General features: G+C 37.2%; 1 protein-coding gene across 5 annotated transcripts in view; it reads left to right on the top strand.

Moving 5' to 3' along the window:
• The window catches only part of MCTP1 (multiple C2 and transmembrane domain containing 1), a 211994-nt gene that overhangs the window by 154572 nt on the left and 41492 nt on the right, over positions 1-15930 (top strand). For 4 of the 5 annotated variants that reach the window (XM_077171985.1, XM_054651867.2, XM_077171986.1 and 1 more), the window contains one exon: positions 4810-4929. In XM_077171985.1, coding sequence (XP_077028100.1) covers positions 4810-4929 — 120 coding nt within the window. Of the gene's footprint in view, positions 1-4809; positions 4930-15930 lie in introns of those variants that run through there. The other variant, XR_013180129.1, reaches the window with a different exon arrangement.

The raw sequence follows: 15930 nt of genomic DNA, 5'->3' as shown, positions 1-15930 counted from the left end.
TGGAGTGCAGTATTTGGAGCTGTAGACATTGTCTATTTGTGATTGTGCCAAAATGGTGTGCAGCTAATTTTTGTGTTTCCAGGGTAATCAAGAAATTGGTTATTAATATAAGGAAAGGATATAGATAATATGTAAATAAGGCTGTAGAGATGTTCTGTGAAAATGATCAAGGAAAGCCACAATTTGAGTAGGACACTGCAGCATGAGTGTTGTGCCCTGTATGAGACAATGGTAGTGGGGATGTCTGTGTTTTGCTTTACTCCCAACACATTACAGCTCATGGCTCTGGGTGCTACCAGTGCCAATATCTGGTCCACTGAACTCAGGCATTTCTGTGGAATTAACATTTTCTAGTTTTGTCATAAAGCTTTCAAACAGCAGTTCTTGCAGCCCTCTTTCAGTATGTCCTTTGGTCTCTTCTGTACCTGAGGATGAGGTCCATGTCCCCTGTAGGGTTGATCCTTTTTTTTTACATGCTCTTCCCTGCTAGCAGTCAAAACAGAAGCAAAAGGAAAAAAGGAGAAGAGTTGAGAAAAACCGGGGGTTATTGCTGTGAAGTGGGTGCAAACAGGATTTTGTTAAAAATGAAAAGGGGTTGGGTGGAGGTAGATAAAAAGAAATCTGAAATAATTGTTCTGTAGAATATGGCCTTTCCACATAGGCAGAAATCTTTCTTTTCACTTCTGTCAGAAGACAGTCAAATAGAAAATCTTGTCTCTTAATTAGAAAAAAAAAATACTCATCAAACACATCTCATCACTGGAAAGCTAATGATCCACAGCTGCTAGTCTGAAAGGGCAGGGTTTTTTTTCTCAACAGTAGGAAGTGTTAACAATTTTGGATAAGATTTCTTTTTAAAATATACTATAGTTTGCAAAAGAATAGGATATTCAATATCCTAACTTAAATTAATTTTTGAAGTGTTGTACACTAGGGATAGTGTCATGTGTCTCTCTGAATGATGATTTAATGCATGTGTCTCTCACTAAGAGTATAAACTGAAAATGACCAGTTCATGCCTGTGACTCTGAAAACTTTGATCTCATGGGAGAGATGAAAAAAGCCCTTCTTTATATTCCCTCTGTATAGGAAATGGCAGTTGTATTAAACTGTAACCTTTGAGACTCACACTCATCTCTTAAAATAGTTAGCTTGTTTCAGTGATGACCATCCTTTTTTTACACACGCAAGGCCATTATTTTCCTGGAAGTTATCCAGTCAGATACCGTCCACTAGATGCTTTATGGACATGGACAACTCTCAGAACTGTTCTTTTATACTTATTTGTTAGCTTTTCTGGTTGTTTTGGGTATGGGACTTTGTGGCCTATACTTGCTTAATGGAATGTTGGTTTACTTCTCCATGTTTCATGAAGGTTTGTACATATCACTTCCTTCTTCTCTTTCACCTCTGCTGTCGGGCCTTTCATCCATAAGAACTGAGTCCTGGAGATTTCTTGCTGTTCTGCACCAGATTTTGGATTTGCTTGTGTTTACTTAAAAGTTTTGTCTGATACTGGAAATCTGCTTGTTTTCTCTCATACACATTTCATGAGTGCATTTCTTGTCTGGGAAGAATAATGAGGCCATTTAGGTCAGAGGGCCATAACTGTACTGGTCTCATGCAGCACACATATCATTTGTGTTGCAATGTTTGTGTAGTGCCTGGCTGAGACAGTTGCCTGAAAGGAGGAACTGGTTAAAATTCAGACAGACTAGATGAAAATTAAGGTGGCAGGTCAGCAAAATCATCTTCAGGAATGACAGGTGTAATATCAACATTTTGAATGGCATGTCCTTACAATTTGTAAAAAAGGTAATATCTTAATATGTTTTAATGGCTGTACTGTAAAGAATTAATGCCCTTGAAGGTCATTTGGCCCTTAGAAACTTCAAGGGAGAAGTGTTTGAATTGTAATTCATCAATATTCTGGAGTACAGAGCACATGATGACCATGTTCCTCAGACTCTAGTCAGGTCCAAGTCTCCTGAGACTGTGTGTAGATTGTTGGCTTTTTTCCTCTGGGGCCAGGGAGTGTTTAAATAGTACTTCATTTCTTAACCACTTTTTAACCAAAGTTCAGCTGGGGCCCTGATAAAGACTCTATGTGTTACCTTTTCTCAACAGGTAATCTCTAGTATTTACTTTTTTGATACTTTGTGCTTTTTGCTGGCTTCCAAAACACCCTTCAGTGTGCATTCATTGACTCGGTATTTCTGGGATTAAAGCACGCAAGGATATTTTGCTTTTCTTTTGAGACACAAAATTTGTTTCAAGTTGGTTACATCTGATTTGCCACTCTATTAGATACAGCAAGGTCACAGAGCAGTTCTTGAATGAGATAAGATGAGATATTGCTTGCTTCTATCGTGGTTTTAAGCCTAGCTGGAGATGAAACACCACGCAGCCATTTGCTCAAATGTCTGCTCTCTTCCCCCACATCCTGGTGGAATGAGGAGGAGAATTGAAGTAAAGTTTCTACACTGAGATAAGAACAATTTAATAATTGTTAGTGAAAGTGAAATGAAGAAAGTTAAGTGAAATGCCATACCAAAGGGAAATAAAAATGGTAATAAAATGGTAATAAAAAAAATACCCAAACAAAACAATGCAATGCAGTTTCTCACCACCTACTGACCCTTGCCAGATCCCTCTTCCTGAAACCACACCACCACCCACCCTTCTGGGTAAGTCCCCCTGGTTTATATCCTGAGCATGATGCTCTGTGGTGTGGAAATACCCTTTGGTCTGTTCCAGTTGTCTGTGCCAGCTTTGCTCCCTCCCAGTTTATTTTGAATACCTTCCACTGGCAGAGCATGAGGCAATTTGAAAAAAGGCCCTTGACTTTGGATAAACACAACTTAGCAAAAAACCCAAAATATCAGTGTGTTATCAGCACCATTCTCATTCTGAATCCGAAACAGCTGCTAGGCAGAAATTAACTCTACCTTAGCTGAAACCAACACAGCCTCTTAGGCATTACCATGTCTAACAGATTTTCTTTTAAACTAAACAACCTTAACAATTTTTTTTTCTTTCAAATGAAAAACTTCTAGAAATGCCAATATCCTTGTTTTTGTTTCACAAACAATGCTTTTCAGTTCTTTTAGTAATTATCACATTTGTCTTGCAGTTTCATAGACTTGCATATACATAGTAAAGAGTGGTAGAAAGTATGGGGGTGAGGTAAGTTACCTGATGTTGAGAAAGATTACCTAAGATTTGGAACTATTTTTTTGCTTTCTATGTGGCTGCTTGTATTTGATAAGATCATTTTGTTGTAACTCCAAACAAAAATCTAGCAGAAGACTCCAAGCAAAAAATCTAGCCAAAAACTATTAAAATCTGCATTTTATTCTTACTGATCTTTACATACATCTTGATGGCTAATTTGGGAAAATGAGCTCTGTTTTGGTTTACCTGGGTATTGGCATTGCTTTAGGTTTGCGAGTTCTGTAGCACAACACCTTCAATCCTTGTAGAAGGTACTAAAAGTAATAATATTCAAAAGCTTTACTATTTGGATGAAAAGGCTTATCAAGATTTCTGGATGTTTATCCAGTTCTAGTATGTAGTACAATTTGCTTTCTCTTTTTTGTTGTTGGTAGGGAACAATGGTAGGGAACAATGTCTAGACAGTGGTGTATGGAGCTGTCAGTGGGATGGGTTTCTCCGGCGGTGAGATGACCAAGTTGATCCCATGCTGAAGACCAGCCCCAGTTATTTAGACACACATCTCTAGGTAACCCAATCTCTAGATGTAACCCAAACAAGCTTCTGGCAGCCCCTGGTCACAGAGCACTTGAGCTGTTTTGAGCTAACACTGCAATAAATCAAAGTTTTTAAAGTGGTGGACTTAGGTGGCTTCTCAGCATTCTTTTTAAACCCATTTTTGATGAATCCACGGTCAGTTCTATTTTACTATACTTTCTTTAAAATAATCATATGATTTTAGCTTTTACTGTGATTTCTTGCTAGTTTTCCACGCAAAAGACTTCTGATTGCTACTTCTGTTTGTTTGTATGGCATTAGTACAAAATGACCGTGTTCTTCTTTTCTAAATAGCAGATTAGTATTTAATCAACTTTTGTGCCACCTTTACACTGCTTGAGGGTTGTTTCAAAGCTATAACCAGATTCAATAACATATCGAGGTCTTCTTTAAATTTATCATATCCCTGTGACCTACAAGGAAAATGGAAAGGGACTTTTTATAAGGGTATGTAATGATACAACAAGAGGTAATGGCTTTAAACTGAAAGAGGAGAGGTTTAAATTAGATATTAGGAAGAAATTCCTTATTGTTGAGGATGGTGGCACTGGAACAAGTTGCCCAGAGAAGTTGTGAATGCCCTGTCTCTGGAAGTGTTCAAGGGTAGGTTGGATGAGGCTCTGAGCAGTCTGGTCTAGTGAAAGATGTCCCTGCTGTGTTGAGGGGTGTGAATCTAGGTGGCCTCTAAGGTCCCTTCCAACCCAAGCCTTTCTATGATTCATGAAAGCAACTAACCTTTCGTAAAATGCCATCTTATTTTTATGCTCTTTTGCATTATTCACAAAAGCATTATTTTATGAGAGAACAATTAATATTTCTCTTGATGACAGTACATCAACTTTTCCAAGAATTAAGGTAGGAGGGATTGGGAAGGGTAGTAGTTGTATTGTGGAGGTAAGTGTGAGTCAGCAAAGTGGTTGAACAACACTCCACAAGGAGAGGTGGATTTCTTTAGAATTGTTTCAATTTATTGGTCTTAACTCTGCACAAGAGTTCAATGCTGATTTCAATCACTTTTTTTCCTGCTCTGTCTTCTAGCTTTTTCTTTTTGTGGTCTGGAACTTTGAGCTCTACATGATACCACTGGCTTTGTTGCTGCTGCTGGCATGGAACTACTTCTTGATCGTATCAGGAAAAGATAACAGGCAACATGATACAGTAAGTCTTCTCTACTTCAAGGGCATACATGTTTTTTTCTTTTTTTAACTAGGTAAAATTTTTAAACTGGGTTAAATATGATATCTTTTTCAAAATGTCTCCCTTCACAATGTTCGATGGACAATTTTCCCACCTGCAATTTAATTTTATTCTGGCTGTCCGATATAAGTGAGTCTGATTTTGTTGAAATGTCATTTAAAAATACAATAGAACATGCATTATCTAGAGAATCTGTTTTGTGTGGGAGCAGAGAAGCTTATTGTTGAGGAAAGGGCAAATTCTTTGAAATGATTTTATATGGCTAAGTCCTTAAGTTGTAATTTTATTAACATGTTGAATTTAAAAATTAAAATTATTCCAGTTTGTTAACAGTTTCAGAATGTATCACATTTACTGTATTTCACAATTCATTATTAATATTCATTGAGCTTAATATTAGCCTTTTCTTATTCTCCTCTTTTAATGCCATCATTTAATTAACATGTAGTTGGGATATAATGTAGAAAACATTTACTAATAAATAGCATTTATTAACAATATTAAAATGGTTTAAATTTTCAGAAGTACATATCAAAAGTTGAAGTTGTATTCTATGCTGTACAAATTTTCAAGCATCCAAGCAGTTAAAGGATTTTGCATGCCGTACTGCTGAGCCTTATCAATTCGATATTTGTACTAGTTTTTGTATCCCAAAAACAGCATGTTGTCTACTACTTTATGATCTGAGTAGATAACTGAATGGGCAGGAGAAAAATCCAAAACAGATTAGATAATTGGTCTCTAAGGACAGTGGTTAATGGAGGTCAGTAACAAGTGGATGACCACAGTACAAGGTCCTGTTTAACATCTCTTCCAGTGAAGTACAGGAGATGATAGTGCGCCCCCATCAAGTTTTTGGGTTACACCAGTTGTGTGGGACCATTTGACACTCTGGATCTGCCACTCAAAGGGATCTAAGTGGGTTGATTAAATGAAATTATAGGAGCCCCATGACATTCAGAAGGAAGAATCCTGCTTTTGGGGAGAAATAACCTATTGCAGTGATAAAGAGTGGAAATTGGTTGTCTGCAAGCAGCTGTCTGAACTGGGCCTAGGGGTCTTAGAAGGCAGCAAGGTGATCAGAAGTACAGGTCGTGGATTGAGGGAAGGGGTTATCTCCACTCTTCAGCACTTGCCAGAATGCATCTAGGATAGTGTCCAGTTTGGGGCATGCCAGTTCAAGAAAGTCATTGATGGACTTCAGCAAGTTCAATGAAGGGCTACCAACATGATCAGGGGCTTAAGCCCTCATCAACCAGCCCTTGAAGAGAAGCTAAGGGAAGTGGACTTGAAAGATCCTGGCAAATAAAAGGCTTTTAGTGACTGGAACACCCTATAAGGAGGTTAACAAGAAGATGGAGCTAGACTGCACAAGTGATCTGTGGTGTAAGAGGCAACAAACTTCATTTGAAACAAAAGAGGTTCAGACTACAAAACCTTTTTTGCCATGAGAATTGTTAAGCAGTGTCGCAGACATCTTTTCATTAAAAATCCTTTCTTAGGATTTTCCCTTTTGAGAAGCTGAGAGGCCTCAAAAACAAAATATAAACAATGGTTATCTGCTGCTGTGGAATGCAACAGGTGGATCCGTGATTGGTCTCGTGTAGATGTTTAAAATTAGTGACCAGTCACAGCACAGCTGGCTCTCTCTTTCTGTCCGAGCCACAGACCTTTGTTTTCATTCTTTTCTATTCTATTCTTAGCTTACTTACCCTTCTGAGATGAAACTTTTCCTTCTATTCTTTTTACTATAGTTATAATGTAATATATAATATCATAAAATAATAAATCAAGCCTTCTGAACATGGAGTCAGCATTCTCATCTCTTCCCTCATCTGAAAATCCCTGTGAACACTGTCACAAAGCAGTAGAAGAGAATGCTTAGGAAACTGCAGTTATACTATAGAAAGTTTCCAGGAACTGACTGAGTAAAGTTCTGAGGAGCCTGATCTGACCTCATGGCTGACCCCACTTTGAGCAGGAGTTTGGAAATCCCTTCCAGCCTGAATGATCCCCTAATGTATTGGAACTGCAGTTATTAGAACCCATACAGCCCTGATCCCAACACTGTTGCTACCTGTCTACATCTCTAAGACTGTTATGCTTCCAAGGATCATCTAAAAATAAGGGTGGGAATGGTAAAGGTATTCCCTAATGCCAAATGTGATTACATTTATGGAAAAAGCTTGAGATTTAAAACATGCAATACTTAAAATACAGCCCATTGTCTCCTGATGGCTGAAATGCTTAAAGCTTCTCAACCTGAAGATTTCATGAGTACCTGAAATCCCTGGTGAAAGGAGAAATTTTATTTGTGAGTATACAAATACTTTTAATTTCTCTCTGAAATACCACCTGCCTGGGAAGATTATCTGATCATGTAACTTTTCTAACAAACTAATAAAGCTAGTGATGGACTTTCAGTTAAGAATGGACTCTTCTAAAATTTTCCTCTTGCTGAGAGTGCTTCACACCAAGCTAACACAGCCTATATCAAGCAACCATGTTGATCCCAAATATTTGGTTCCATTAATGGCCTTGTTTTTATAATGATTTAAGTTTGGTTATCATCATGTTGAGCATCTACCTTGAGTGAAGTCATTTGGAGATTTATTGTAAGCCTTTCTAATTAACTCATGAGTCTTCAGTATCATTAGAATAGGAGTAATTTAAATACCTACGTTTTCCTGTGCAGAGTGTAAATTTTATCTAAATTAATGAAGCAATGTTTCCTAGTGGCTAGAGAATGTTTCTGTATTCACATGATCTGGCTTCTTTCTCCAAGTCATCAGACATTCCTTGTGTGTCTCTGTGAAATCATTGACTATTTATCTTAGATATATCATCTAACTTCAGAAGGTGCTTTGCAATCCTAAGGCTAATGATAAGACACAAAGATAAATGTATTTGTTACCTGCTTAACATTAGACAAGCATAGTTAAAAATTGTATATGGTCTATACTTGTTTAATGTCTATGGAACATACTTATTTTGGGACCATGCAAAGCAGCTCAGAAAGATTTCCATTGTAATATCTCTTTGAGAAATCAATTTTCAATTGTCTCATCAGTCCAGATGCTAGAGACCACAATTCTGCTGGTCAATGATTAGTGACACTGAATTTCTGTCTGGATATGGCAGACAGACCAGCCTTAACTCATCCATGTTTGACCATCTCTCTAGATAAGATACCATTTGCTTTTTCCTTTTGGGCATCACATTTTTTTGGAAGTAGTTTAAAACTTATTTCCTCATGGAGAAATTCACCTGCCAAGAAAGGATCTGGGTACTTCTATTATAACATGAACCTGTGCTTCTTGTTTGAATGCAGGTACAGCTATTTTGCCATTTATTACGACTCCTAACAAGTTGTATATGTGAGTCCTTTCTTGAATTCAAGGTGCAATATGGTTGGGGCAAGGGGGAGGCCCAAGTGTATTTCCTAGTAGGAGATAAGTCAGTTGGAATGCCCAACAGAGGTGAAGCAGTGTACTCTATCTCCATGGATTCAGTTGGACTCCTTGTAGGATTGATGATCATTGTGGTTTTAGTCTAACACTGATGCAAATTTCCAAAAGAAGCATGGGATTCCCTAACTTTTGTACATTTTGATCAAGATTAGTTGTATTTCTGAAAGATATGCTCTAATGAAATAGGAACTCTTGCATTAAACATTGGTGTAAGTGACTGTAGATAGATGTAAACTTAATGGATAATTCTGAACTGAACTAAAACAAATGAATTTCTGTCATTGAGTCATGTGGCAGGTGTAAAAATCTGCTGGTATTAAGTGGGAAAAAAATAACTAAGATAGCATTCTTAAGGCCTTCTTCTGAATTTTGCAGTAACATTTTTGCCTGAAGTACATCCTGCTGTTTTCTCCAAAGATACTTACACTTCCTTATAATTGTACTCCTGAATATCTGATTTCACAAAATAATTTATTTTTAGCATAGCTGTTGTTCTATTAAACCATGATCACCTAAACACATGAGATTAGAACTGAGTGAATCTTACAAAGCTGGGATTTTTTTCTTCTCCTGCCTTTTTTCCATCATTTTTACATCATCTGTGGGGTAGGTATCAACTGCTGTGTTTCTGTCACCACTCCCTGCTGCTCATTGTCATCTGTGCTGGATTTGTGTGGTGGGAAGAGGTGCTGCCCCTATACATAATAGAGCATGGCATGGTGACTGACTGCAAAAGAAAGTATGGTGGATTTAAAAGCTTATTTTCAGTATTTTTAAGAAGTTGTTTAATACTTTGATGATTTCAAATACACCAAAAAAAGCCCCTCACCTTTGCAACCTGGAGCAAACAGCAGTGCTTCTGTCTGGTGTCTGCGATCTTCTATTTCTAAGCAAAAGTCAGAGTCATTTATAACAGCATGGAGTTAGTGGGGAAAAATTTTTGTTGGTTTTGGTTTTTTGTTTTTTTGGTTTTTTTTTTTTTGTTACTTGTGCATTTCTACTTCAGGCTATGTTCTGACTGCCTGCTGGAGCTGCCTAACTTAAGGAATGGTCAGATAATCTCTCAAAGTGATTTAAAATGTTCCTACTATCCAGCTGTTCTTGTCCCTTTCCCTGGGATGAAACAGTGGATTATATGGTTGGAGTGTGTCATATAGAGATTAAACACAGTTTGCATAGCTATGAATCTTATTTTTACCCTGTGTAAATATGCCTGGGTACCACAATTAGGACAAACTGTGACAATCTCTCAGCTGTTGAACTATAATGCTTAACTGCTGTAACAGGCACAGTGGATCTCCTCTGGTGACACTGTTCTTGTCATGACCAAATAGGTTGTAGACAGGGAGCGCAGGTAATTTTCTCCTCCATCCTGCCCGTGGAGGACTGTACACATCTGGAAGGACAACAACCAGTTGCACAGCTCTTATTGACAGCAGGAACTTGGTTTCTGCAACTGGGGGATACTTTTTGAGGACTGAAGACTACTAGGAAAATACTCACTTCACCACATGGAGCAAAATCTTCTTTCCCAGAAGCTGTCCAACCTGACGAGGAAAGCATTGAACTAAAAATAAATGGGGAGGGAGGTGATGGTGACCCATAAAAGTGATGCATCAAGTGAGGAATCACAGAATAGTTTGATTTGGAGCAACACCTTCCACCAGACCAGGTTGCTCAAAGCCCTGTCAAACTTGGCCTTGGAACTCTGCCAGGGATAGGGCATTCATAGCTTCTTTGGGCAACCTGTTCCAGTTCCTCACTACCCTCACAATGAGGAATTTCTTCCCAATATCTAATCTAAACCTGCCTTCTGTCTGTTCAAAGCTACTGCCCCTTCTCCTGTTGTGAAATTGGTGGTCTGAGTTGGCAAGAAAAGGGTGCATGGTGAATGGCCAAGGAAGCCCTCAAAACCAATCCAACAAGATGTGCCCCCCAGGCCAGGTATAGGCACACAAATAAGGAAATGGCTCTGGAAAAGTCTCTCACACCCTCTTTCAGAACCCAGCATGTCAGAGGGAAGTATATTAGTGTGCACATTAGGTACAAAAGTGTGCACAATATAGGAACCAGCAGGAGTTCAGAGGTCTGCGTGCAGCCACATTCATTCACAATCACAGACACGTTGTGAAATTGCTGTCATGTCCATTACACAGTGTAGGTATTCTGGCTTTTTATCAGCACAGGCTGGGAAGGTGAGGAGTGGGAGTTACTTTTCATTCCAGCAAAGGGAAGATGATGAGGGGATCAAAGCATCTAGCATATAAGGAGAAGCTGAGCAAGCTGGAACTGTTCTGCATGGAGGAAGGTTCTTGATGATGTGTATAAATGGCTGAAGGGAGTGGGAGAGAGACACAGCCTCTTCTCAGTGGTGCTCCATCACTGGACAGTATCAATGCCCACAAACCAAACTAAAATTCATCTGACCACAAAAAGGCACTTTCATTGTAACTGTGGTGACAGCCAGGGCCAGATTGCCATGACAGGTTGTGAAGTGTTCATCTGTGGAGATATTCAAGACCTTTCAGGACATGGTCTTGGGCCATGTCAGAGGCCATCCTCAGAGGTGACCTTGTTTGAGTAGGGAAGTTAGGCTTGATGATGTCTCCTTGATTAGGGAGGATAGGATGGCCCTGCCAACATCTGCCACTCTGATATTCTCTCAACTGAAAGTACTAATATTTCTCTCCTTTTGGTCTATTATTTGTTAGGGATTTTTTCAAAGTAATTTAACATTTAATAGAAGAATAATGCACATTCTTGAAGGTACCTGTGAATGTTCTTCTGCCATATATATTCACATGGTAAAGTGATCACTTCACATCTTGCATTGATATTTAATACTTAGAGTCTTTAAGGAAATATTAAGTAACCAATTTCCTCTTGAATTTAAGAGATGCACATGTCAATGCATAGCAAATTATGCTAAACAGCCAGGAGTTAATGCACCATACACAATTTTTTATGAATTTGCATAGTAGAGTGTATATGCATATATATAAAAAAACCTATCTTTTAAGTATTATATAAAGTGACAACAAGGCATCTTCTAATTTCATTGTAGGTTTTCTCCTCCATAGACTTTGATGATTTATATGTATATGTTTCTATTAGAAGTTAGAACTAGCCATGCTTAGGATTAAATTTTGCGAACAGAAGAAAAATAATTTTATTAAAGACAGCCTTTTATTTTAAGATTTTAAGCAGTTTTCTCTGGGTACTTTCCTGTAGTCCTCCAATATGATGACTCAAATCTTCATGTGTGTTCTGGAAATTGCCAAGTTAGAGAAAAAAACAAAAGTGAAAAATGGGAAGAATTATGCCTATGAATATATCCATCTGAGTGAATTCTTTTTCTTCACTCAAGAAAAGGTGATCAGCACAATGAGCTTGAGTAGGTCATAGAAGCCCAGCTCACTTCCCCATAGGAGATTTTTTCTGATTAGAATCCTATCACTTTGTTCTAGGAGCCAGGCAACAGTGTCTGTCAGAGCACTGTCAGGTGGATTTGTTGCTGCTTCTGTTTGGGGCTAAGAGTCCCACTTTGCAGTACGTTCAATGCATAAATTAACTCTAACAGGAAAGTGCCTGACTTTAACCAGCTGTTTTCCTAGAAGTTGAAAACTGAGTTACCAGGTAAGTTAACAAAGCAGGAACTTGATTTTTTTCCTGTTTCTTCACTTTATGATGTTAAAGACTGTGACCTTACGGTCCTTACATTCAAAGACTTTCATATGCCGATGAATACAGGACAAACACCAAGTGCTTCAGATCCCTTGCCAGTGTGGTGCTTTGGGGTTTTGAGCTTCAAGTCCAGAAATTCTGTTCTGCCAGGGAATCTGCAGAGATTTCTAACTGCAGCTAAATTCTTGCTGAATTATTGGAAAATAATTCTTGTGAATTATTGGAAAAAATAAATGTCATTGCCCCAGTATTCTGGCTAGACAGTGTCTGGAGTATGTCATTTGCACAAGATACAAAAGGATGTTGTCAGGTGAGCAAGTACATCTTGCCTGCCTTCTGACTGTACTTTCCTGAGAAGTTTTGCCTCTGTTATGATAGCAATGGCAGCAGCCACAAACCCCCCCAGCACGAGGGCTGCTGGGAGCACACAGTTAGCCACAGAACAGTATGTGTGTGAAGCTAGCCAGATTTATGACTTTAAGGAAGAAAAGCATGATTGTTTTTATAAAATTATTTTCAATGTTATGCAGAATTGATTTTACCTTGTATTTTCTAGCTCTTAACTAATCATAAACTTTGCCTTCATTCATTATGAATAAAGTTAGAAGGACTTTGACAGATGAGTTGTAATCTGTATGCTTGGGCAGGGTGGGTGCTGTTGAAGAACAAGGACTACTGGCAAAATGTGACTGAATATTATGTAATCCACTAAGAATTATTGTTGTCTCCACACAGATGTTTAGGTTTTTTTCTATGTGATCCATACAGTCAAGAAATAAATATATAATGTAGTGCTCCACAATGGGACAGGATGGGTTTTCTTTTAATATATCAGAACAGAAACACGAAAGTGCAGCTTAATCATGCATTTAAATATTGTTGATCAAATCTAATTTTTATGACTGCACATAATCACTGAAGCTGGACAAATTTGCTCTAGATTGTGTCATAATGTTTTCTGCATTTAAGTGGAGAATTATCTATATGAAACATCCTCTCCATAATTTGCCATTAAATGTGACTTGAACAGATCAACATAAATCTTACATAAAGGTTATTTAACTAAATGTTGGTACTATAAATATTTTGAATGCATTGGGCATCAATTCAATTCAACAGTCCCACAGTACAGTATGTGAAGATCTACACTGGCCAGTAGGCATTTCTCTTCTGCAGCGTAACAGAAAAATATGGTGCTCCAAGTGGCTGTCTGGGCTACACATAAAAGAGGCTGTCCATGCTGCAGGCATAATTCCTGTGCCAGAGGTTTGCTCACAGTAGCAGAGTATGTAGTAAACTCCTTGGTAAAACTTTACATGCCTGTTCTTACCCCAGCAACAGCTGCAATACCCAAACTCACTACAGAATTGGAAAGCCTTGGCTTGTTTTCGCAATCTGAAGAGAAAGGGCCAAAACCAAAACCCTGCTCTAAATATCTCCAGCATTCTTTTAAAATTGGATCTTTTTTTTCCTGTCAGAAACCAGCTGGATTTTAATTTAAATTTTGCCACTTTTTATTTCCACGGTCTTTCAGTATTGCTGGCATCTAAAATAAAAATTGAAGTTCTTAGCACAGAGGGAGCATTTTTTTGTATGAGACTGTTATAATGATTTTCTTTTTTTTTGCATTTGCCTGAAGGTTTAAATGGCAACAAGATTCCTAGACAGATTGTAGTGGCTATTATAAATAATTGGTACTACATAACCTAATATCCATTTAGTTTCTAGAAAAAATTCCCATAGTAATGTGACATTTTTATTAATTTTTGTTTGACCTTCTGTCACTTCAGCACATTTTCATTGAGCCAAGACTTTAGGGATTTTTGGATTTTACAGTATTTGCAGAAATATATAAATACCAGGGAAAAAAATAGCTAACTGAAATTACAATATGTGTGTTACATACATTTTCACCTAAAATATGAAATATAAATTTTTTGTACCAAAAAATTAGTCAGCTTCAAATCTGAGTGTAATGGAGCACACCCATAAGCTTATATAACTTGGATAAATGCTATTTTATGACAGAAGGATATCTGCTTCTACTAGAATCTGGAAACAATATATTTGAAAAGAAATAATAATAACAACCTATAATGAGACATTGTGTTCTTTATAAGATAGTTTATCATAAGGTTTTGCCTAAGAATTCTAGTTCACAACATTTAGTGAAGGTGTTATTTTTAATAGTCCTGCATAGTAATCTTTCACTGATTAGCCAAGCAAAGAATGCAGTTGTTTTTATTCTGGTGAAGTAAAAATAACTGCATTCTGAGAGATCTGACATTTCAAGTGTACAGTACATATTGAAGCCTTTAGATGGAGACATACTTCAAATAAACAGCTAATATTCAGTTCACAGTGCATTGTGTAAATACAAAAGAAAGCTAAAATAAATGAGAACCAAATATTGAAAGAAAATGAAAGAAATGTTATAGTACTTGTACCATAGTAATGTTAAAAATTACTTACTCTTAACTACATTGGCAATTGAATATTGAGGATGTATCAAGCTGGCAACAGCAAAAAGATTACACATTCTTGTATAATCAACTGTATTTATGACTGAAACATGTTCCCAAGAAATGTATTATACTGTAAATAAAAATTCTGTTGTTGACATTACAGAACTCAGTGTAATCAGCAGCATGCATCAAAAGGCCTCTGATAGCCATAGTAGTCTCATTTCCTATTAAGAATCAGACTAAATTACATTATGACCCCTTCCCAGAATAAGCTAACAAAATGCATTCTGTTAGAAGAAATAATGAGTGCCTATGTAAAAACTAGAAAGTAATTTAGTAGAAAAGTACTAATGCTTTTGTTTTTATTCTTCTGTCTTCTGTACTGCAATATATTCACTGTTACTGAGAAGCTTATCACACTAATTATCACATCTAGTAGTTCAGTTATTCTAAGTTCAAAACTTATAAATCTGGTTGGACACAGATACACTGAACTCCTAAATCAAAATCTGGTAATTTGATTTTTATTTTCCTTAAAATGTGGTATAAAAGTTGGACATTTTTATGAAGATTTATCTTCCGTAAAGTTTCTCCTTGACAATTCCATAAAAGAAGCAGACGTCATGTTGTGAAGATGAGCACATAACTGCTGCTGTAGTGATCTTGTGGACAATGGATATCTTTCCTTCAAATTAAGTACCAGGAAATTATCTGAAAAAGCTCAAGTGCTTTTATGCATCCTTCTTAATCCATACAAATTGCATAATTTTATATTACATTTACAGCTGTACACTGAGTTGCATGGTTCACAAACTTACAGTACATTTCATGTCAGGACAATATGAAATCCAAACAGTCCTGAACAGGATAATTCTGACTACTTTTATTGCACATCTAAAATGCATTTAGATGCAATTTGGAACCAAATTTCACCCTTACTTTTGATTTCTTTTATAGTTTTAATACTTATGTATGAATATACAAATGTTAGCAGATATTTTGAAATCATATGTAGATATTTGGTGTTGTTTTTATTGGAAACTACCTAGCTTTGAAGGACTACATCAAGTAAGATCTAAGCAGATTTAGAGAAGTTCTAATGAGGGGCATTGAAGTATTAAGGTAACAGTCATCATGGCTTTCTGCACAGTTAGTGCCCTTTTTTTCCCTCTTTTCTTTATATTACATCTCAGTGCAGAGCAAATACCTGCTATTATTAACATGTAAAGACATCAGAGTATCTAATGTGCAGGGGGTTTTTTTGATCAGCTGAAAAACATAAAACAGAGACTATTATTGATGCTTTGCACACAATGAGAAATGATAGGCTGATGCTAAGAGAG

The sequence above is a fragment of the Agelaius phoeniceus genome, chromosome Z (genome assembly GCF_051311805.1).
Source record: "Agelaius phoeniceus isolate bAgePho1 chromosome Z, bAgePho1.hap1, whole genome shotgun sequence".
NCBI classification, from domain to species: domain Eukaryota; kingdom Metazoa; phylum Chordata; class Aves; order Passeriformes; family Icteridae; genus Agelaius; species Agelaius phoeniceus.
Note: the sequence above shows the minus strand (reverse complement) of the source record. Positions and strands in the feature narration are given on the sequence as shown.